General features: G+C 41.7%; 2 protein-coding genes across 3 annotated transcripts in view; one reads left to right on the top strand and one right to left on the bottom strand.

Moving 5' to 3' along the window:
* Positions 1-16088, top strand: part of LOC309571438 (ethanolaminephosphotransferase 1-like) — a 53750-nt gene extending 37662 nt beyond the window's left edge. Inside the window, exons 7-10 of the mRNA XM_082278930.1 lie at positions 9527-9575; positions 11603-11783; positions 14692-14874; positions 15980-16088. Coding sequence (XP_082135056.1) covers positions 9527-9575; positions 11603-11783; positions 14692-14874; positions 15980-16045 — 479 coding nt within the window. The 3' untranslated portion in view covers positions 16046-16088. The remainder of the gene's footprint in view (positions 1-9526; positions 9576-11602; positions 11784-14691; positions 14875-15979) is intronic.
* Positions 16089-19560: 3472 nt separating this feature from the next.
* Positions 19561-24928, bottom strand: part of MAPRE2 (microtubule associated protein RP/EB family member 2) — a 58234-nt gene continuing 52866 nt past the window's right edge. For both annotated transcript variants that reach the window (XM_082291119.1, XM_082291120.1), the window contains exon 7: positions 19561-22523. In XM_082291119.1, the coding sequence (XP_082147245.1) occupies positions 22452-22523 (72 nt within the window). In that variant the 3' untranslated portion in view covers positions 19561-22451. The remainder of the gene's footprint in view (positions 22524-24928) is intronic.

Below are 24928 nucleotides of genomic sequence, written 5' to 3'. Positions count from 1 at the left end.
ATTTTAATGAGTTAAAAATGTAGAAGTCTTAGCTGAAAATCTGTGTATGCAAAATGGCTTTGATGTGTTGCTTGGAAGGTGGAGAAATTAGCATATACATTTTGGGATTTTTATATGAGCATCCAGGTGGTGAGAAGAGGGTACCAAAATACTGTTTGACACAAATACTGTAGCCTTGCATCCCAAGAAACTTCTTCTGCCCTTGAGCCAAATGGAGGACTTGGCTATAGGTGCTCACCTCATGTTAACTTGATAGGAGCAACCTGAGCATTTTGGAGGGGGGGGGACTTTGAATCTGCTGCACTGATAGGTTCTCTCATCACCCTCTCCTATGGCAAGATCTTTAGCAGGTACCACCTCCTGCCCCAGCAGTTTCCCAGAATTCCCAGATTAGAAATGCATTCAGGGTGTGCTTTCTAATGAGCAGCATGTGCAAGGGCATGGTTTTGTGCTTTACTCAGAGTGTAAAACCAACAGTGTGTTACCAAGATTATACAGTCTTTTCCTAGTCAGGCCTGATGAAAAGAAAGAAAGAAAGGAAGGGGGAAAAGACAGTGGATGGCTTTTCAATAGTGATTCAGTGAAAATTTTTCATCTTTGACAGACGTGTAGCTGTAGACAGGGAGTGATCTCTGCTCTTGGAGCAGCACTGCAAGCCCAGGGGAGATGGATGCTGGCTCACTCAGAAGGGGCAGGTTAGGGCAGCTTCAGGTGCTAGCCAGGGCCAGCCCACTGAGGATGCTTGTTCTGTGCTACCCCACACATCCGTGCTTTGGTTCCTGTCACTAAGGCACATGACATCAGGGAGTACTCTGATGGCTTCCCTTGCACTTGGGAAGCCACAGATGAAGGTTTAATTCAATCTGTTCAACATAGTAGGAACATTTGTGGAAGGGAAGCATTTCAGTGTTATCAGATCTGCAGGCCTGAGGATTCTTTTCCATATTCTATCAGAACCAGCTGCAAAGCAAGGTCTGATAGACTGTTCCATTACCATTAGAAAGAAGTACTGCTTCTGTCTTCTGTGGTATGCTTGTATGAAACGATTTGTGAGCACAGAATAGTATTTCTTCCATCATTGTCCCAAGCAGAGTAGGCTTAAGTAGGAGCCAAAAGGTTTCTCCAAAAACTTTGTCTCTAGCACACTATCCACAATGACAACTTTTGCAACTTAGTTGAAGTTAAATATGGGTTTAAAGTATGCAAAAAATGGTCTTGATTGACTTTATATTACAGAATCAACACAGTGCTTAATAAATCTCTTAGAAACAGACACTAAATTTAAATATTAAAAAAGTAGAATCCTTCCACTAAGGATCATGCTGGTCCAGAAAGCACTGCCATTTCACATTTGAATCTCAGCTCAGCAGTAGGGATTAAGGTGGTTATCACTGGATAGCCTGTGTGCAGTGACTAGGGATATGTAAAGGTTTTAGAATCTCATGGTAAATTGCAGGACCCCACTGTGACTGCAGCAAAAAGTACCTGTGTAACCTACACCAAAGGCTGAGCAGCCAGGAATATTCAATTATTCTCTCCCTTAGAGAGACTGCAGCAAGTGTGTTTTGCTCAGCCAGAACCATTTGTATCAGAGAGCCCACTCTGGCTTGCTCAGTTAAATGCCTTTGTGGCTAGTTAAAAACAAAGTGGGCCTCTGATGCTTTTTACAAGCTCATTTCCCAGGATCCTGAGAGGAGCCATTAAACCCTAACTGGCTGTCCTTAACCATCTGGTGGCATTTAGTAGTCACTAGTGGTCCTTCTAACAACGAACCTGTAGCTGCTCCATCAATACCTGGCATTTGTTTGGTGCTTTTACAGTTCTGTACACAACAGGAGTTCAGCTGCTGAGCCCTCGCTTCTCGGAGAGCAGCTGGGCTTTAGCTCGTACCTTCTGTGGTGGGAAGGAATCCAAAAGAGATGCACAAGAGTGCTTTTCAGATGTCTTTCCTGGAGTTTTCTGGGAAAAAAAAATAGCCCATGTATAACCTAAGGATGAACTCTGCAAAAGCACCTCCTCAGAGGAAGCTGTGGTATCATCACGTGACACTCACTCATTGAAAATAATGGAGTTTTTATCAGGTGCCAGAACACACAAAGATATACATAAAAGTACAGCAATACTGGTGTTTAGATTAGATGTTTTAGGAAAGAGAGCTTTATGTGTGTTCCTGGGAACTGTCTGGCACACGGTGAACACCTGTAGGAAAGCCAAGTCTTGAGCTGCTGAGTAGTGACCTCAGAGGACTACCCTGTGAAACAGAGAAACTCCGGCATAGTATTTTACGGGAATTTGTCAGCTACCCAGCAAACATGATCCCATAATTTTCACTGGCAGTGAATGCAATTCCATCCTTCAGCTCCAAAACACACACCTATCTGGACACTGAACCAATGAGGAAGGTCCTTCTCCTGTTTCCTGAGCATGTTGACCCGGCTGCTAGGCAGAAATGCCTTTTCTCTCCCAGCATGGGAGCAGACAGACCCTTTTAAAGTTATGTGCCTGTGTGCTCATCTGGAGCTAATTACTTCTGCACTCATCAGGGCTCCTGTGGATGACACTCCAAAAGCTCTCTTGGGATTTAACCACAACTGTCCCATAGCATTATTTGGCTAACAATGGTCCCTTCAAAGGGCAGCACTGGGGTGAGAGCTATCATTTATTTTCACCCCTCCAGGGCATCCCAAATGCCTAACATTCCCTGTCACTCTGCTATCAGGTTGAGAGCAATATAAAATATTTACAATAAGCATTTTAAAGCAGTCAGTCCTGCACATAAATTCTAGTACCACAAATGATGCTGTAGACTTTGTAAGAAGATTTTCACTGACAGGTAGGCATCTGTAGTTCAAGAACAGCATTACTAATTGATGATGGTTTCTGTCTCACATTGCTGTTAAGTGACCTGTAGGTGCATGCTCTGCATGAAGCATTTCCCATGGGAAATGCCCATTGGGACTTTCATACTTGCTCTGTATGAGATAAATTTTATAATGTCTATAAAAATTTGAGTTCAGGCTACAATCCTTTCCTCACTGGAGACATGCATCTTACTGGAAATTTCTTTCAGTGTATTAAATTTCTTCAGAATTGACTGAGGGCTTGGAAGTTGTGGTGGGATGTACAAACAAGCAGTGTTAGCACATCAGCTGCATTCCTTAGGAAGGCAAGTTGGAAAAACTGGCTGCACTCCTGGACTCCTGGATGCACAGAGAGTTTCCTGCTTCTCCTCAGTCTTAATTGCAACCACAAGAATAGGCTTTGTGGGAAAAGGATCACTTAAGCATGGAGTGGATATGTTATACTTCATCAGTGTGTGGCACACGGGGCAGGCTATTCTGTAATCCAGTCATGGTGTCACATTTGAGTCCACTGTGTGTGGTCAACAGTGCCCAGATCTGGCTACTGAAGCCTGTGGCAAAGCTGAGACAAGTTTTCAAAGTGCAGGTTTGAACATGAAATGTGAATTGAGTATTAACATCTGTCACAGATCTGAAACTTGAACTATGTTTTAGAGATGAGGCCAAAACATTCAGAATTTTTTCCTATGATGTGCATGGGTTTGGGTTCTATGCTGACTAGATCTGCAGTGTTTTCCTCGAGGTCACTCTTCTTTGAGTTACTTAAGTATGTAAAATGAGGAGTAAAAACATAAATTAAAAGCAACAAAAAACTAACAATGAGGCCAAGCTGTAACATTTGAAACATGCCAATTATTTGAACTCCATCATAGTGGGAAAGCACAGTTATCCATCTAAAACAGTGCTTTGTACTTACACTGTGTTACATCCTGTGTATCAAAGGAGGATACACAAGTCCTTGCCATGGGTGTCATACAGCAGTCTGCCCCTTTTTCAGTGTCAGAAAATGTTTAGGAGGCCAAGGTCAAATAATGAATTGTTTCTGCCCCCTGTGGAATGAGAAGTCATTCTGTAGAGATTTCCTATAGCTCCCATTGCGAAGCGGCTGATGGATCTGCCCTAGTGATGACTTGCTGAATGATTAAACATTAAGTGATATGTTTTCAAAATGTTATTGCTCCGACAGGCTTTGACCAGTCCTGTTTGAGAAGTGTGGTTAACATGAGTTGGCTTCTACGTGTCTGTCACCAATTTAACATTTATTAAGGCATTGTTGTGACAGATTGTAACGAGGCTTCGTTAAAGTAAAGGGTGCGAAATACTCACCTGTCACTTGAGATATACATTTAAGAAGCCACTGAGTTCATGTTCGGAGTAACTCCTCTGAACCAGTCAGAACAATAACCCAGAAAAGCAGAGCGCTCGAGGCCGGAGGCAGAGCAGTGTCACGGGATGCTGATTACAGGTGGGAATGAGTTTGGTGGTGTTAAGCTGTGAGGAGTCACTTTAGGGGCGCTGGGAGCCCCAGGAGAAGGTCAAACAAGGGAGCTTGCCTGGCAGAGTCCCTCTGGAAGCCAGCCTGGGTTGTCAAATAAAGGCACTGTTTCTCTGGTGCTTAATTCTTGCTGTGCCCAGAAACAGAATGATGTGTGAACAGAAAAGCAGCTACATCCATAAACCAGTTCTTCAGTCTGTACTAAATGCCTCTGAATGCTAATGGTTATCTTACAGCTCAGTTCAAGATAAATGCAGTGTGCATTTCCTTAGACACTGAAAATAAGGTATAAAATCAACAAGCATGATAAATGCATCCCTCTACAATCTTTATACGCAAGAAATATCTTAGATGCTAAACATTCAAAACCTACATCAACTTTGTGCATGAAGACAGTGCTTATGTTTACACTGTTCCCTTAATCCCTGTAAAATCATTTTACACTGTGCATTTTGGGTGTATTTTTCACCCTAATGTCTTCAGACTTTACAGGCTCAATTAAGTCTGCAAATTATATATTCATTTTCTAAGGTTCACCCCCCATCCCTACCAATTTCTAAGTGGTTTTAAATTTGCCATTTTGCATACTAATAAAATATAATTTTATTGTTAGTGGACAGCTCAATACGCAATTAGGTGTTTGCACATTCAATTAAAAGAGTTGTCTTCTCAAGATATGCCTGAGAAGGTCACACTGTTCCTTAAAAAGCTTCTGTTCCAGTAACAAGTGCTTCTAAAATATTCACCTTTTGATGAAGCTTGCTTCCAGGCAGTGTGCTAAACATTCAGTGTGCTAAGATATTTTCATGTGTCTAGCTGCTCTAAATGTGCAAGGAATTTGGAAAAAAACACCATGGAAAAAGTATTTAAATATTTTTCCAAGTTAATATTGAGGCCTGAATATTTTGAATCTAATTTTTCTTGTCTGGTGACTAAGAAAGGTAAATGATAACATCCTATTTCTTTACAGCAAACATTGATTATGATGAGTTATTAATCTAGAGATGGAAAGTCCAAGCAGTGTACTGAAGAAGGCCATGTGGAGGTGTGGGCAATTGAAAAATGAGAGAGGAGAGTGATAGTATTTAGTTTGTAAGCAGAAATGCAAGTACAACTGCTTGCTGTTAGAGAGTTGGTCAGCTTGTGCAATATGCCCAGGAGAAGGTCTGCACAGACCTCTTCCCTGCCTCCCAAATGGGATGAATGCTCTGGGGAGTATTTTTTGTGGGGGAGCAGAGCAGGGATGGTACTTTCATGAACAAATTCACACAATTTCCAGTGCAGTGTTCACCTAAAATTACATCCCTGTATCGCACTCTCTCATTTTTTAAATTTTGAATTTTTAGCTATCAGGAAAGTCAGTTCTTAACAAATAAAATTTTGGTGCTTTTCTTAGGACAGTTTAAGGATGATTCATGTTAATAAGTCAGGAACTTACCAACAAAGGGGATTTATGATAACAAAGGTGTGGAGAAGATAAACAGTGAAGGTTGTCCTTCCTTTGAAGCAGTATAACTTGTTTAGTGGTTTATGTGTCTTGGGGTCACTTCTTTATTTAGTGGTGTTTACAGTCTGTGAGCTTTTGTGTTTTTAGAAAGGTGGCTACCTGCATCAGGCTGCTTGCTTTGTCTGAGAGACAGCATGGGGCTGTTGGGTACTGAAATAGCATTTTCTGGAACTGACAGTAGTGTCAGCAGTTTGTTTCTGGCTGTACCCTCTCTTTCTCTGCAAGGACCAAGTCTGTATTTTGCAGAAATGCCTGAATTAACTCAGGTACAACAGCCACAGTAACTGCAGCATGTCATGGAAACAGCCTGACCACCTGCAGGTCTTCAGTAGTCTTTAAATTTAGTTACATGAGAGTTTAAAATGCCCTCACAAAATTAAAATACATTACTGTTACTCCAAATAACATGGGTGACAATGTACCATGGTATCCATCATGTGGTAGCTTTTAAAAATTATTATTAATTTACTCAGCTGTATCACACAACATCTTATTGGTTTGGAATTGAATTTGAAAGCACCAAATGAAATCTAAATTTTTCATTAAGACTAATGGGAATTACCTTTTGATCTCTTTTATACACATGTATATATACATATATACATGTACACACATATTTATATGCATGTCTGTGTCTGTGTGCTTTTATATATATATTTGGAAAACAAGATAGTGCCTTTATTTCTTCACTTCTGATATATCTTTAATCCTGAATTTCTGAATGCATTGGGATTTGTTTGTTTGTTTATGGTTCTGTCTGCCATTTTTTAATATGGACAAAATAATTCCAGATAAAGAGCTTTGAAAATGTTTATTTCTCTGAAAAGAGTCTACATCGTGCAACACAGAGGACTGATGATAGGATTGTATCTAAATCTGAGGATTTGGGCTTGATACTTTCAGCCTAGCGTGACACAAGAATTCCCTGTGTGTATCTGTGCCACCCATCTGTGCTTTGGTATTTCTGCCTTTAATATAGGCCTGTGTTCTTACAGTTGGGTCTCGGATTTTAAATCAGCTGGAGAACGGGAAAATACTAAAGAAGAAACTAAAAAATACTGGAAGAGCAGTATACTACTTCTAAGAACACTTGAGGAGTTCTATTTTCTCTAACGTGTTAAAAACATTTATTGTGCTGAAATTGGATTTTAAAAAATATTTTAAAATAAAAATAAACCAGGTACTTTTAGGACATTAAAACAACAACAAAAAAAAGCTCCATGATCATCACTTGGGCAGTGCCTGTGTGGCTGAGCGCCAGAGAGCCAGCAGTGGGTTTGCTTTCCAGGCTGCACCTTTTGTTCCTCAGAGCAGCAGGGAATGGCAGCAATGCGGATACAGCAGTTTAGCTCCTGGGCACAAAGGGATCCTTAATGCCAATTAAAAAGCAGACTTAATGAGTACCAAAAGCAGCCCCCAAGCCAGGCCTCCTTAGCTAAAAAAAGACGGGAAAGCAACACGTTGTAGGAAATGATGGAATTCCGAAAATCCCATAAGAAACAGGGAACACCCTTTGCTCTCCCTGCTGCCATCCTCAGCTCTCTCGCTGTGCTGAAAGCAAAGCTCTGTGAGAATACAGGGGAGTAACTGGTGGAACTGCCCCGTTTGGAAGGTGGCTTTTTGCTAGCTGGGGGGCTGTTTGTGGTCAGTGTGTTATTTCTAGCTAAAATGGCACTTCATAAAAATAACAAATTGTTGGCAACCATTGCTCTTTGAATTCTATTTCTAGTTCTAGTCTCTATTTCTGTTCCTCTCGGTTGCTTTTCTCCTAACAAATCAAACTTCAGGATTGCAGCAGGAAATTTAGATTTAACCTCAAGAGTCAGTGTTTTGTCTCATGTCTGCTCTAATGTGATACAGATGTTGGAACTGCTGTACGTAACTCAAGATTTTATTGAACTAGCGCTCCCTGGCTAATAGAAAACACAGCTAACTGGAGTGCACATTAAACACAGATCTCTCCAAAGGCACTAAGCCTGTGAATTTTAGAAATATATTGACAAAATACTTGGAATATTACTTCAATTGCACATCCTTCAGCTGTTTGATAGGGAGTTTCTGCCATGGTAAAGAAGCAGAGCTCTTTATCTTAATTGTTTTAAAAAGCAAACCCAAAAAGTAAACATGAAAAAAATGCAGTACCTGAAATTATTTATGGGCTGGCTTTTCTTTTTTTTCCAATTCTTTGTTTCCTTCTCTTTAGCAGATAACCAGAAAGACTGGAGGGGCAGATTATCTATTGCATCCCTTTTTACTTCTTCTCTTTTCCAACAATCCTGATCTCCACTATTCTTTCATTTTTAGTTTTCCTTCTCTTGAGTTGCCACTGTGGCCAGGGCATTCTAAACACTTGGGTATGTCCTTGATGAGGACTGAAGGGTAAACACTGACATTTCTCACGACACTTCTATGTCACATTAGCCCCAGTACAAAGTCATCTGAAATCAGCTCTTTCCTCCATTCATTTCCCCCCCCCATATTTCTAATAATGAGATTAAAGTTTTCTACTTTTCTGTATGGGCAGCACACTGTGTTTCTTAAATGAGCTGGTTTAGGGCAAACTCAGAAGGTTTAGCACATCAGAGTGCTTTTCTTGCTCATAATATAATAGGAATTATGTGTTAATTTAGTGCACCACACCCAAGTCTCATGCCCTATAATAAAAAGTGCAGAAATGTGCTACCCAGAGCAATCTCCAAGCAGCAAATTGACCAGGGAAAAGTTCTTAATACACAAAAAGTGGTGGAAAAAATACAAACCAAAGAGCTCTACAGGGAATCATATAGATTTAAAAAGTCATATACATTTTTACCTAGTTGGGGCTGACTCATGCTGTGCCTTTCTTTGTTTAAATCTCAAAACTTCCACTTGTTGCTGAAGGTCTTCTTTGACTCTTGGGTGGACCAGCATATTTTGGATGTGGGTGTTTGAGTGGGTACAACTGGGTCTTCAGGCAGCTCTGGGGCTGCTGGCAGCTGCGTTGATAATGTCAGCAGCAGGGCAGGGAGACACAGGGTTCGCAAAGGCGAAACCCTTGTGCTCTGTGGGTTAAAGCTGAGCTCCAGAAACATCACAGCTGTGTTACAGAAGAAGTAAAAAACCCCCACTTGTTCAAATGATGGACATGTCATGAACATTAATTCATTTGAGCTATTGTATTATCAAAACAGGTAGTTCTGATAAGTTTGATAAGTTGACCCTTAATATTTTGAACTATACACTTATTTTCCCAGTAATAAGTGAATAACCCAGCTTGAAGTTTACTGTCTTTCTATATTCCATGGGAAGGCTTTTGGAGTTAGACTTGGATTTTTCTAGATAAACAGCAGCTCATGAAAAGTAGGGCTGTCCTGGGTCCAGCAGAGAAACCTGTAGGAAAAATAATTGATCCTATCTATTAGCTACCTCAGAGTTTTTAAAACATCTTTCTGGTCTTGTCACTGATTACACAAGAAATTCTGTATCGGCAACTATTTCTAGCAGCTAGCTTTTGTAAAAAAAGACAGTTTTATTATTGCCTAAAGCCTCCAAACTCATTTCATATCCTGTAATGAGTACAGGAATACAGAGTCATTTTTAGAATAGCACACTAGGTCTGTTATCATATGAGAAAACTCTGAGGTCATCAGTGTCGAATTACATATTAATATTTTTCTCTTCCAGGCTTCAGTCTATTTCTATCATTTCCACAAACACTATACAACATTTACAGGTAAGTTAATTAACATTAAATAAGTTCTATCACCTCCCCTTTAATTCTGTATATTTAATAATTTCCTTATTTACAAATAAATGTAATGCTTGAAGTAGGCTGGCTTCTTTCATCCAGATGCTGTCCTGATACTGTAGTAAAAGGTTTTTCTGGTGAGTTTTCAGAATCTGACTGGTTTCTTTTCCATGTTTACAACTCTCTTCCTTTCACTTGGTGTTCTCCTGGCTGTCTCACAGTGGTCCTGCACAGTAAACTGATAAAGGTTCTGTGGTAAAAATCACTGTATTTTATTTGCAATCAAATGTGATTTGTAACTTCTGCCTGTGCTGGGTAGAATTCTGTAGCTGACCATCCTGTACTCTGTGAAGTAGTTAATTGTCTTCCTGGTCCTTCTGTAAAACTTTCCTCTGTATGAAGTCTGTAGATAATTGCCATCAGATAAAAGCTAGGCAGGTGGCAAGCTGTGATTACATCTAAGAGCTGGCTTACTGCACCTAGGAATTTTATACACAGTTAGTTTATACTCCAATGGCCTATTTTTATTAATGCTGCCTGCCTTCCAGTAGTACTTGCTAGCTCATTTGACTCATCTGTCACTTCAGGTCTCTCAGGTCTTAAGTGTCCTGGAGGAGGGACTGTCACTGCCTGTCTTCAGGAATTAGTGGAAACTGACATTAACATTTAAATTTTGGAGAGACTATAAGACAATATTGCATCTCTCCTACACAGCCCTTTTTGTGTGGTGGTACTCAGGGTAGTTACTCAAAGCATGCACAGCCCCGGGCTGGGGCAGGAAGTGTGGAGAGTCAGGAGACATGGGGCAGGAAAAGCTGAGGACCTACAGAAAGGCTGGGCTCTGGGGCTGGGAACCAGCTGTGCAAGGCACTCTGGTTCGGGGACCACTGAGAGGAGGAGGGAAGCACCTTGTGCATGTCAGCCACGGGCAGTAGCAGCATTTACCCCAATGAACACTGAGGCTTTGGTTTCATTCCTTTCCTGTCAGGAGTTTTTTTATTGTTTTCCTTTTCAAGTCATCACTTGACAGTTCCTCTCAAGCTTTCTGGTGGGTTTATCATTCCTCTGAAGAGAAGAGCACAAAAATTTTAAACTACCAGTCAGGTTTGCTTGAAGGATGCACACACAAGCTCTTAAGTGATGAGGGATTTTCCAGTCATCTCCTCTCTTCTTCATCATGATGCTTGTTCTCAGTTGTTATTTTAGGAGTAGATTATTCCTTCTGGCATTAGAAAGCTATTTCTTGGATTTTTGTCTAGCTGTTTCTATAAATACATATTTTCAAAGACTTAAAACAGGACATTTCCCAGTACATTTCAAACACAGAATTGCTCTTCTGAACTAGCGGTATGAAGGAATGGTTTAGTGGCAGTGAATTTAGAGTTACCATTTCCCTAGCTGACAGAAAATGCAGTAATTTACTACCTTTAAAAGACAGCTTAAAATATCCAAAAAACACAATGCATCATTAATTTTCTGTAGTCTGATTAGCCAAAATGCCTCCCCTTTAGGCTGTACTTGGACTAAAGTGCATAAATCCTAATGTACAGGATTGTCAAGCAGCATCACCTCTAAACAGCAGCAGTACCTGCCAGCCATGTGCTTGACTGCTGCTGCTGGAAATGTGCAGTATTGATTGAAACAATTCTATTTCTCAGGTTAGAAGCTTCATCCTCTAAAGCCATGTATTTTGAATTCACAGCATGTCTGCATATTTGAGAGTACTGCAGCTCACTTTGTGTGAGATTAGTGGTCCATTGCCAGACAATGGTGAGCAAGTGAAGCTGATCAGCAGCTACGTGAATAACCCAGTATAATTTAACCCCAGAAATAAATGTTACTTGGGTATACTACAATTTCTTGTAAAATGTCTGGTATCTAGCACATTTGCACAGGTAGTTGTGTTGCAAGATGAATTCTTGGGCTGAGTTTAGTCTAGAGTTTGAAGTTACTGTGTAGAAATAGAATGGATAAACTTTCTTTCTCCACAAAATTATTGTATTTATTTCCAGAGCACATTTAAAGAAAACACTGAAGAATGACTCTCTGTATGAAGGACTGCTACCTCTTGTGTCACCTCTGTTGCTGTTTGTTCTTCTTACAGTCTGGGTGGTTTTATCTCCAAGCAACATATTAGCAAAGCAACCCAGGCTGTTTTTATGGATGGTTGGGGTTGCTTTCTCAAATGTTATTGTAAGTATATGTGAGGTGGTGCTATTATTTAGAGATAGCTTTCTACTTTTCTGTGAATAAGAAGAAGGGAGCAGAAAATGTAGCTAAAATCAGCCAAGTCACACAGCTCTTCTACCTCTGTGTTACACCCTGTCTCATAAAAATACACCGCAACACGTGCCTGGACTCGGGACACTTACAGTACTGAAATACCTACTCTGCCACAGCATAACACTTCTGTGAGGGTTCTGGTTTGTTTTCTGAGGGTTTATGAAACCCTAGGGATGCCTTACTTCCAGAAATGTAACAGATACTCCCCAACACACAGGCAGAACTGGGGACTTGTCAAAGTAAAAGAAAGGTCAACACTGGCACAGATTTACTAGCAAGAGTAGAGGAGCTGTAGCTTTTCCTTGCTCTTGTGCCCATTAGTGTGGTACATGCATTCCTGTATCCTGCAGTTCAGCTGATCCTACATTTTCCCTTCACCATTTAGAATAAGGGTGTACCACTGGCAGTGTGTTTTAGGGAAGGATGTGAAGAGCTGCAGGGGCCTCGTGATGGCTCTCTGCTCACAGATCAGTTTCTCCTGTACCACATCATGGTGAACAGTTTCCCCCCTTTAATTCCCAAGAGACAACATAAACCTCTGTGCAGGTCTAGCATGGGCAGCCAGACAGTGGTGCTGAGCCCTGAAGGTAACCCAGGGCTTTCTCCTCTGGGGGAAGCCAGGAGAGCAGCCAAGCAGAAAGGTGTTCTTCCATTTAAGCTAAAATACCTAGAGGATAGTGACTAGTGTCATCTTAGGAAAATAGTCTCCAACACCATCTAAAATACTGTCACTGAGCAGTGCTACATCCAATTTAAAAAGTGAAAGTCTTGAAGTGCCTTGCACTATGAGAGAGATCTTCAAAAATGTGGGGTTTTTAAAGACAAAGCATAACTTCTTTAGAAATCTGAATTCAGGAATGGGAAAAAAATTGTAACTGAGATGTTTGTTAGATGTATCCCATAAATGTACATTTCTGAGGGTCACAAACAGTTCCATCTTAAGGACTTAATCTCACAAAAATGAGGTTATTTTCAGATGTGTAAGTTTTATTGTATGCATTATTCAGTACCTAATCTACCCCTTTTTTTAAGAGAATAGTGGAGAATCCAAAATGGGAAATACAACTGCATCTTAACCTACCAAGAGTGATTGTGGCAGGATGCTTGCAGAAGAAAAATAGTAAGGCAAACCAGAAATTTCTTTACAGGCTGCAGTTTATCAGACACTGAGTGCAATACGTATTCTTCAGGCCTTTTCTTTTCCCAAAACATACACTGCCGCATTGGAGGCTCGTGTGAATTAAAGATGTATACATGTTAGCTGAAATGTTTAACATTTTAAAAGCAAGCATTAAAAATGTATGGGTGTTAGCTGGAATTTGTAACATTCTGAAGTTGCAAATCAAGGCTGCATTTCCTTTCACCTCTTCTGGTCCCTTAGACACGTTTCCTTCAGCATCAGAGGAAGGCTTGTCACGGCAATACTTTTCTTCTCCGTGATAGCCTGACACACTGGGTTTCCATTACCTGTTCTGTAGAGCACAAACTGCAGACCATGTTTCTCTACCTGCCATTCTGGTTCCAGTATCTGGAACTTCTCATGCCTTTGACCATGTATTTGGTCACACAAATATATAAGAATAATAATGGTTTAAAACAATGTGAAATCCAACCTCTGGACAGGTTCAATTATGTAGCCAGAAAAATTATAGCATATAGATTGCTTTAGCAATTTCTGATACCCCTCTTTGATTCCCAAAGGACTCATAAAACCAGTGTTATTTAAAAAGTTCACAGTCAATACTGAGAATGTAAGTGAAAATATTAACATTAGGTACAAAGGCTTACTTCTTCCATTATTCAAAGTTAATTATTTTTTCATGGTTTACTTTTGCATTCTTCAGCTTCCACAGCACAGGCAGTAAAGCCAGTATTTTGTTCCTATGGTCAGACTCCTACTGCTGCTGTCATAAGATTTCAGGCACTGCACAGGGAATGAGTTATTCATTCTTCTACTGTTTTCAGGATACATAAAATCTATTTTTAACCACATTTCAATTTTGAGTGAAACTTAAATCAATAAAATATTTCAGATGTGCCTAAATTTTTTTTTTTTTGGTAACGGGCATGGTGTACCTGAGACACATTTCTTAAGGAGCCTAAACCAGACAAAACACTTTGGTATGCTTAATTGCTTTTAAAATATGGAATTTCAAGTGAGTTCGTCTCATTATGTTTCCAGAACTCAGTAGAATTAAGCTAATTGCCTTCAGTTAAACCATGTACCATATATTCATTTTTTCTGCCATTCTGAGTGGGATCCCTTTCTCCGGGCCCCCAGCTACATCTCCAGGGAGCCCACTGCCATGATTGAGCCAATAAATTAGGGTTTTAGTACATAAAGGAGTGCTAGAGAAGAAAAACAGGATGTGAAAATGTCATATATTGTCTTCCCTCCATTCCATACAATGAACCAGAAGATATTTCTGCCACACCGTGTGACTAAAATACCAGCATGCTCTCCCAGTGATTCAGTGGTGGCACATTTGATTTGGGATCACAACTTCATGAGCCTCTGTGAAAACGTAAGGTGGCAAACAAATTCCTCTTTTGTGAAGATGTGCTTCCACTTACCAAGTGTATCAAAGCACTGTCTCCAGAAAAGGGTGTATTTTCAATTGTCCTAACTTCCTCCAGGACCCAGTGAGGCAGAAAGGTGTGTACCTAGAGCAGCCTTCTCACCAGAAACAAGCCCCATTTGCACTGTAGCCACGTTTCCCCCTCACCCAAAGCAACCTGCAAAGAGGATGGAAGTACCTTTCCTTAGACCCTCGGGGCTGGCCCAGCGCTCCTGACGTGGCCCCTTTTGCTCCGACAGTGCAAGGTGATCGTGTGCCAGATGAGCAGCACCCGGCCGGAGCTGCTCCACTGGTTCCTGTTCCCGCTGGCGCTGCTGGTGTACGCGGCCATCTCCGGCCTGCTGGGCTGGATGGAAGAAGTGCTTCTCGGCGTGTTCGCCGCCCTGGTCACGGCTGCCCACGTGCACTACGGGGTCTGCGTGGTGAGCAAAGGGCTCTGAAAACAGTTTCTGGCTGGGGTGTTGTCTGGGAGTCTGAATGTTTGTGTTTTGGGGTTTTTTTTTTAATCCCGTGTGTTGTTTTATTTAGTCTAAAGGCAAACAAAAATAAGCCAGTTTATTGCAGGCAATGCCTTTTGCATGTGCAGCAAGTTCAGTGACTTGAGTTATTGCAGTGTAGCCAACTGGTTTTGGCTTTAAACCTATCAGAATCTGAATATTTATGGACTGGTTTTACATAGCAGTCAAGCCATGCAGCATGAATGCTCCTACCACTCTTTTTTCTTTTGCCTTTTTCTTCCTAAGGTCACTTGACTGAAAAAATAGGAAGGTAAAATGCGAAGTGACATAAATAGAAAGAATAAAATAAGGTCAACTTTGCTTTGAATCTGCAGGCAAAATAGCTGTCCCAATTTTTTCTTGGCCCTCTGCTAGCATCTCTCAAGCTGGAGACATGAATAGCTCTCCAGTTCATTCACTCTTACCAGCACATTTTGTGTCTGCTAGATCTCAGTCTTGTCATTGTCATCTGAACTACTGCTTAAGTTTTACTTTGTTGATGCCCACTTTTTAAAATTGTCAAATGATGCTTTAGCAACTGTTTTAATGTGTTAGCTTTTAGATAAAATGCCTTGCATGGCAAAGATCTCATTTCAGAGGGAGCTGGTCAGCATTCTTTTATTTAAACCACATCAATGGCATGTAAGGATTTTTCTTTGAAAGCAGCCTTTGGTCAGCAGACATTGGTGTCTACTATAGTAGAGTCTACGCCAGCATCAACATGGGCCTGTTGGTGGGGGTCAGAATGGAAATACCTGGTCAAAATTCACTATTGACTGAGGGGCCCAGCTCCATCACAGCTGATGTCACCTGGGAATCTGGTCTGTAGCTGTTTAGCTTCCCAGCAGTGTGTTGCAAGAGGAATGTAGGAAAACAGCTCTCTTGTTTGAATACTTACAGGTCCCTGTGTACTCAGAGATCCCCAAGTACGTGAGGACAGTGGGGTCCTCCCCCCTCTTACTGGGAGAGGAGGCAGTGAATTGTGAAGCACATATAAAATAGGTTGCTAATCTCTGCGATTTCTCTTCAGGGTAGGCAGCTGAGTGAGCACTTGAACATTTACATCTTTTCCCTGAAGAAACGCGTCCAAGAGTGAACACCTGCACTACCATCAGGCTGTAACTCATAACATGGAGATTTGCAGATCTTCTGATGTGATAAATAGTTGGAATGAATCTGATTAAAATAACCAAAGAATAGAATAGTACAGCTATCTGAACCACTGCGACAATGAGCTATGCAGCAAGATGCTTCATCTCAGAGGCAGATGCCTGTCCAGCAGAGTTTACGAGGTTGTTCTGTTTGGTGATATTTATTCTTTTTACCAGCTGTGTTACTCGCCTCTCTTTTGTCTTCCTCCTCCTTACCACTGTGTCCAAAGTCCTGGGTAAGTCCACACTGGGTTACATGAGATCCTTGGTGGTTTATAACCAGCACTGGTTTTTCCCAGCCTAGTCACCAGTGGGACCCCAGCAGTGCAAACCCTCCCTGTACGTCCTTCCCACTCAGACATCTGTGCCTGCTTCATTTGCCATATTTATTTTCTCACAACTCATTTCTTCCACACAAACTCCTGAAAGGCTTATGCACATTAAGTCTTTTCCCCACCTCATATGAATGTGTGAAGACAAGAGAATGAGCTCAGAAAGCTATGGGTGCAGTAAAGTGTTTTTGAAATGTACAGTTTTTTCCCCATTCTCAGCATTAAGATGAGTCTCAGCTGACCTGTCAGAAATGCAAGGCTCTACACAGCAGCAGCTGGCCCTTCTATTTATTTTCTAGGCAGTAACAAGCATATTGTTTATATTTCAGTAGCAACAAACAATATAGCCTACAAAGGTAAACAGCTGAAAATAAATTTGGCCAGCAAACCTTTGAAGATTCGCATATTTCTCTGCAAAACTAGTTTCAGTCCAACATCATCTACCACTGTGAAATGCTAAACAAGTCATTATTTGCCTGTGTGCTTGAAGCAAATTTTTGTGGTTTTAGAAAATGTCACAGGAAAAAGAAACAAGAAAAAAATTTTTTTAAACATTGCATGTTTGCATGCAGATGCAAACTGCTCCCTTCACCTATAATACACGTAGGTTTTCTGTGTGCCTTGGACGAGAGAGTAAGAATTTGAGTTTCATCTCTTTTCATATGCTGCCCTAGCCAGAGGGCCTTTGTGGCCTCAAAGCACTAATTAAACAATCTGTCCACTTCCCCAAGGTAAGCACAGAGAGATGTGACTGACAGCCTGGCATGTTTATTAACTACTTAACCATCTCGCTTGCCAGAAGCCAGGTGGAAGTGCAGTTTTTGAGCTGCTGAGCTGAGCCTGAAGTTCCTCTTTTTCAGTTCTTGGACCATTTCTCTGGGTTTAGCACTAGCCTGATCATTTTTTCCCCCCCAGTTAACTTACCCTTACATCAGTAGCTTCTATTATATTTCCAGCTGAGCACTGGCAAGTTGTATGAACAGCTTCAGCATAAGCTGGTACTGCCTGTTACAGCAGTTGCTCTACCACAACAGCAGCAGGGCTGATTTCCCCAGGCAGCTCTAAGCACAGACACCAGGGGACAAACCTGCACATCAGCTTCCCCTTTTCACAAAGCATAAATACCACTCTGACTCAGAAAGTTCCTTCAGGTTTGAAAGCATCCATGTTCCACCTACCAAACGAGCACACTGAGGGTCCCACCCCCAAATGAACATCAGATGAGTCACAGTTCAAGCAGCTTCAGGTCTGAGTTAGGCAGAGGGGTCAGGTCATCCTGTAATGCTGGGTCAGAGGTTTTGCCAAGAGCCCAGCAGGGAAGGGAGGATGCCCTTGGGCACCACTGCGGTCCAGCTACAAGAAGCATCTGCCAGCCTTCCTCCCCACTGGTGTGGCAGCCATGCCCTTGCCCTGTGTGATGCCCAGAGAGCATGGGGTCTCCACAGAGGCACTCCCTAACTGCCCAAGGACTCCCCTGGAGTAAGTCTGAAGGCTCTTTATTTGATGAGGTTTGCCAAAAAAGGCAGTTCTGACTGTGATTGAAGGGGAGCGACGAGTTTGGTGTTGTTGCATGGACCCAGCAGTCTCAATGTTTGCTGAAGTTAAATACTACATCCAATACCTGATACACTGCCACAACAGTCTCACCTGCTTTATTAAAGGCAGTTTGTATTTCACCTGTCCGTCACAAGTATCGAGGAAATTCTGGTGAGGAAAGAATTAGGATACAATAAACAAAAATAACTCCAAACTGAATGTGGTTGTACTGGAGAAACTCTGTGAACAGGCTTCCTTTTTCCATCTGTCTTGCACTTATTTAGGAAACAGCTGGAAATAAGGGTAACAGAAGCAGTGCAATTTGATGCAGTGGAATGGAGTATTTTGAAATATTCAATAAATGGAATTAGAAAACTTGAACTACCACAACCTGCCTGCACTTGTACCTTTCTAACAAGAAATCAAGTATCACTTTCAGAGGACATTCGGCTCTGGCCAGCTTTTTCACCTTCTATATGAAAACATGGCGAGTAACTTTCTTTTTCCTTTTCAAAGCAATTTGTCACTAAAGTCTGTATAAAGACAAGTATAAAAAGAGATCATGTACTGCACAGTGTATATACTGAATTATTAGCCATCATGGATGGCAACTGGTTCCATGATTAGGAATAAAAATGCTTTGTTCATATGGCTGTATGGTCACAGATTTATTTTGCAAAGTCATGTATGTAGGTGACCTAACAGTCTAACAACAGATTTTTGTGGTCACAACATTATGGCAGAAAGTTTTCAACTATCTGAACTGGAAAATATGTAAATTTTTTTTATGCTTTAGAGCATTTGCACTAACCCAAGGACATGCCTTCCTCCTGGTCTTACTAAAAGCAACTAAACAAGAGCTGCTCTCCCAGGTTTGAACATGTGGGTTGGAAAATAGGCTCCTCTGGTCCCTGCTTCATCCTCCCCTCCTCTGTCAGAGGCCCAGGGATACCTGGAGCAGCAGGGCACAAGCTGGTGGCTCACAACAGGGTCACTTCAACACAGAAGAAAAGGATCCTGGCCCAAGGCTCAGAGCTCCTGGGCTTGAGCAGCAGCTACCGTGGCAACATTGCTCCTGCTACAAAAGAACAGAACTGTGAGAACTACAATGAATCTTCCCCCTTTTCTTCCAACAAAACCTAATGCTTTAATCTAAAATGTAGGTGGCTTTTAGGCACTGCATTGAAGATTCATCCCTGAATACTTGGCCACTGCAAGGAAGCCCACTGGGAGCTTCAGTACCTTTCTACAGTGCTCTCTTTGCCTCCTGGCTGCTGCCAGTTTTGCTTCTGACTGATACCCATGGGAGTCAGCACTCCAAAATCTGAAAGTATTTACCATGAACAAAAATGTGCTGTTTACATGCACATACATACATGCATTTTCTGTTTTGATTTATAGAAGGGGATACAGTTGCTGAGCTCTTGGGGAAACAGATGCTATCCACACACACAGGATAAATGAACTACTGGGTTTTTAAAGCAGCTGCCTTTTTCCTCCCATATGCAGCCCCTGATGAATTAAAAAAATGTATTTAATCCAGAAAAATTATTATTTTAGAATGTTCTGAATAGTCTCTAGAGCTAGACAGATTTTAACATATATTTTTTTATTAAATATGTAAAAAGATAAACGCAAGTCAAGTTATTCACATATTCAGACAAAAATCTACTCTATCATGCGACAATTTGTGGATAATGTAAAATGACTGATACATCTGAATAAGACTTTTGTATCTATTATGCCATTACTTATCTATTTATAATTAACAATACATATGTTTACATTCCTTTCAGTTTACATTTAATATATAACCAAAGCTTTATGGTGTGCTATTTAGTAAAGGTAATTACAAATGCATATTAAAACCATAACAGAAGAATGGGTTACTCACAGGGGGTGGGGGGGAAGGACAACTCTTTCCCCTTTCAGAACACTGCTCTCCCCTCAGCACAGCCACATTTCTGGTGCCCCCAAAGTATTTCACTGCCCTGGCTCCTTACATCAGTCACTCCCCCCTTAGTACAAGCAGTGAGAGGGCTATGGTCCTCAGATCAGAAACAGGATACAAGGAATTTTCAGGAAACGAAGTTCAGCTATTCTTTTAATTTTTTTTTTCTATGTGCTTCAAAAGAGAGAAAAGGAGAGAGGCACAACAGCCTGGCTATGAACCATCTGGGGAGCTCAGCAACCCCAACCATTTGCACCTTCAGAAAATGTTTTCCCTTGAAGTGCTCTCCATGCATCTGCTCTATTATTGGCAGAAGGATGAACTCTGGTAAGCAGAGATGTGCTGATGAAATTAAGTTTATATATAGCCTGATCCCAAACTCCTTGCCCCATTCAGAGATCCCATAAAGGTTAAAGGACATTCTGGAGTCTGGAAAAAAAATTAGTAACTGCTCTTCAACAATATTATGAAGAACTACTGTTTATTACAATGACAATTGTAATAAGTACATATGTTCTAATAAACACAAATACAACAAAAATGACAATTCCCCCATTTGTGGTGATTCTTGGAAATACTTATTTTGGAATAAACACAATTTTGTAAACCAGACCTTATTTGTAACCAATTGAACTGGGAGAGGAAAGCGCTGGTCTGCAGGTTGCAGTACTTTGATTTCATCACTGGGTAGGATGTGAGGTCAATACTGGATGCAGAGCTGGGAAAACCAGCCTGCAGGGTCCAGAAACTCTTCTGCTGTGCAGGGGAAGGATCAAGGAACTGGAAATACCTGTTCTGGTGCTCAACAGTATTTTATATATTGTTGGTGGTGCAACACAACAGCAGGGTTCTCACATTTAACTAAGAGCCACTTAGCTGCAGAAGACTGATTAGGAATGGAAAACTGCATGTGCATGTGTGTGTGTGTGCCCAGGGGCTGATTCACTGGGAACCTTTCTATGCAAGCATAAGCTGGGGACTTAATGCTTTAGGAGCCTATGAACACCTAAAATGATTTAGCTGTTCAATAGGCTGTGGAGTTTTTCAGTGAATGCCAATTGCGATGGGACTTCCACGTGCCTGCTAAATCAGCACAGCAAACCAGAATTCAGAAAATGAAGTGACAGACCAGGAAACCAGGCATTAAATAACCAGAGACTACAGCGCACAGGGGTATGAGAGGAACAAGGAATGCTTTTTATACTTCAAGATACCTCTGTTTATAAAATACCATCATTTAGAACAGGGCCATGGGACCACACTGGAAGGGAACACTCCCACTGCAGACATCTCCAGTGCACACATGGTTCTGCACCGCACTGGCCTCGAAGGCGGAAGGTCAGCCAAGTGCAGAACCAGCTCTGTGCCCCTCAGTCAGATGGTCCCCTTCTGATGTGTGCTCTGTCTCCAGGAGGACTCCTCACTGCCTCTCCGTGCTTTGGAAGCAGCCTTAAACCTGTGTTCACCATCCACTTATAGGGGAGTTCGGGGTGGGGTTTGGGGCCCATGCTCTTGCTGTTTTCCCCCATACTTTGCACTACTGACAAAATTTCTGTCTTCTATACTTGTATGGCTGGGGCAGTGGAAGGGAGAAGGAAGGCAAAAAGAAATGGCTGGCCTACTTTCTCCTTTTCTGAGGGGCGGGAAGCCAAGGAGGATGGGACCGTGTCCTGCAGCTACACTTCTGTCAAGGAGATTTCTCTCCTCCCTCAGTACGGAGCTTTGCGGAGGTAGAGCTGCAGCTGGAGGCTGGGACTGGATTCCTCAGGAAAGAAGAAAAGCTGGAAAATGTCTATTGACTAGTTAGGAAACTGGGTGGGTTTTCAAAAAGCTTATGTGGATGTCTGTTCCTCCAGAAACAAGCCAAAAAACATACCATGCAGCTTTCTAACAAGCTTCCTAACACAGGGGTTTAAATCTCCCAGTGAAACAGATGCTCTGCCTTTCATCTGTGAAGGCAGGAAAGGAATAAATGTGAGCAACACAAGCGTTTTCCTCCACAACACAACCTCATCGTTATGGCTTGAGTATGACATCCACTGTATCCCTTTATTCCAATTGTTCGGCCAAATTGATGCCCCACGGCAGATGTACTAGAAAATGCAAAAGCACCACAAAGTGAGAGACACAGCTAGTGGTACAGAACTCCTTGCCACACAAAATGCCAATATAAATATGTTAGAACAAGTTACAAGTGTATCATACTTAAGACGAAAAAGAAAAAAAAATAAATATATATATTTTTAAAGAGCAGAACAAATCTCAAGCAGCCAAGTGGTGAAGTTGCAGTGATGTACAGTAGGTGATGTAGCCCTACAACCTCTTGGGAAGATACACTGAAAGAAGACGTCTGCAAATGCATCTTGGCAAAGTATTGGTACAGAATGCAGTGGTTGGCTGGCACTCACTATGGTACATAAATGTTAATGGCAGACTGGGAGTGAACTGATTTCAAGTTTGAGGCCGCACATGTTCCATTCTCCAGAAGAAAGTTCTCACACAAAACGAAAATTGTCAGAGATGCTGCGTGAGTCAGTACTCATCCTGCTGCTGGGGCTGTTCATGGACTTGCTCTTCACCTTCATGCTCATCTGTGTGGCTCTCCTGCAGGGAGAAAAAGATCCCAAAATGCTCTTCAGCAGAAATAATTCCTGATGTAATCTTGCCCCACTGTAGCATAAAACTTAACAATTTCCATGCACGGAAGTACAAAATGAGCTGTTACCTGAGAAAAGCAGCATCTCATAATATTACATTAAAATGTACTTACTTTACTTCTAATTGAGGCATGTGCAGTACTGATATTTCCCTAGAAAAAATGTCAGCTCTAAACATCACTGTCATCTGTTCCAGTGAGCAAACATTTTGAATAGTTAGACGGTGATACGCCAACAGTTAGATACTGTATCATAGCATCCTGATGTCCTCCCATTTTCAGCTTGTCCAAGGTTTTCTGAACCTGTCTGCTGTAGTTTTCACACAATCTTCTCTCAAGGTTTAGATGACTAAATGGACAAGACACTTTTACTATCACCTGCTTTAAAAATTCAACACAGCCTCCTTTTTGAGGTCAGGCACGTTACTTTCCCAAATTAATACTCCCATGCTAACTCCCACAGACTTGCGAGCACATTTTCTTGGGGAGGGTGGGGGGAAGAGCCCCGTATTCACTGACTTCTACAGCTACTGTAAAAAGCACTAATTACTAAGTAATCACTTCCCACTGTTTTTATGCACAGTATTATCCAAAGCTGTCTCTCTGAATATACATTCCCACTGGGAGATGAATCCCTGACACAAGGAAAGGCTGGATCCTCGCTGCAGGTGACACCAGTTCCAAACAACTTTCAAATTAGAGGCAACAGGCCTAGTATCCTGAGTTGACCTGAATGTTATCTGAGCTCAAAAAGTCTGGCTGACTTTTAGAGCATCCCTTCTGGACTGCCATTAAGCACAGCTGCATTTGCAGCTTTCCATCTTTCCACAGCACGGTTCACTGAAGAGATCGCTCTCGTGTACACTCTGCTCTGCATTAGTACTGCTCTGCCGTAGGCAGCTCCAAAAGAAAACACTTTTCCAAGACACTGAGCTGCCATTCAAAACCCAGCATCCCCAGTGGGGTACCTCTGCAGAACTTGCCTGGCTCCCTAACTTTTGTTAGAAGCAAGCGGCTTGAACAACAAACTTTAACAAATCGATACTGCTAAGTTTTCAAGTTTGAGGCAAAAATCAAAAGAAAAGGAAGGCTGTAATTTTAGTTCTCCCACAATAGTCCAGAGCAGCTTGTGAAATAAGCAAATTGCCTTCTGGCAGTAAAATATTCATCTAAAGGGCAAAAGCAGAATAAGGTTCCTAACATTTGCTGATACAATGGAAAGAGCCATCCATTTACCACGTATAGAAACAGCCCAATTTCAATTGAAAACAAGCTTTCTATCACACTTGGGTGCCATTTTCAGGTAGAAGCCACACATCAGTCAGGGCAGCTGAAGTTGAGCATGTTTTGGCCCCCTGGGGGAAATGATGCCCTTATTACATACAGTAGGTACATCACATCAAAACAGCTTTGTGAGCAGCACCTAAAAACTGCAGCTCCTGTGATGGGCTGCAAGGGTGCAGGACGTGCAGAGAACAGGAGGTTCACAGAGAGGAGCTGACAGCTGTGAGAACGTGACCCTGCCTCATGGGGTGAGAAAACTGACGCTTCTTTAGCCACAGTGAGCGATGCTGCCTTAACCCCATCTGTCCTGACCCTCCTTATGTGCTGAGGTGACCTGCTCTGGAATACACATGTCCCACAGGCCCTGTGCATGATGACTTTATGGGATGCACTATTAGAAAGCCCACCTGTGCAGACTTTATGGGTCGTTTACGTGCTCTGCTCTCATTCGTAAAACAGGAAAAGCCTCTAAGCACAGGGAGTGGAATCTACTCCACAGCTCTGAAGAGAAGTGGTGGCCCCTATTTTGCCCAGTTTATCTTTGATGGAAATAGTGAATCTTATAATGTAACTACCTCAGAAGTTGTTCTGAGACTTGAAACACATTTCTGAGTATGTACAGCTTGTATAAATCCATGAAATGGGAACCATAAGAGTCCAATTACTTTGGGACTGTAGAATCTCATTGAACAGCATCCCCTAATAGGGAAAGTAGTGGAAGATCTATTTAGAGCATTTATTTCTGGCTTGAGCCACATGACCATGGTCATCCCTGTCTCCCACGTTGAGAGGTGCTCTCTTTTGGCCCTTAGATCCATATGCCTCAAACTATTCAGGTGTGTCTGTAGACTGAAAGAGTTTGACTACAAAAACCTGATGTTAGGGACGGTGAGGGCCTTTTTCAAAAGTAGCAGCAGATATAGAAGCTGCTAGAGCAGAAAGTTACCAAACCAGCTGCATTTTGAGCAACTGCTCTGGGAAATTGAGCAGAGCAACTGAGATACCACACATGAACAGTGCTCCCAACTTCTACATGAACTGAACCACAACAGCCTGTGAACAAAAGCAA

Source organism: Coloeus monedula (assembly GCF_965178545.1).
Source record: "Coloeus monedula genome assembly, chromosome: 1".
NCBI classification, from domain to species: domain Eukaryota; kingdom Metazoa; phylum Chordata; class Aves; order Passeriformes; family Corvidae; genus Coloeus; species Coloeus monedula.
Note: the sequence above shows the minus strand (reverse complement) of the source record. Positions and strands in the feature narration are given on the sequence as shown.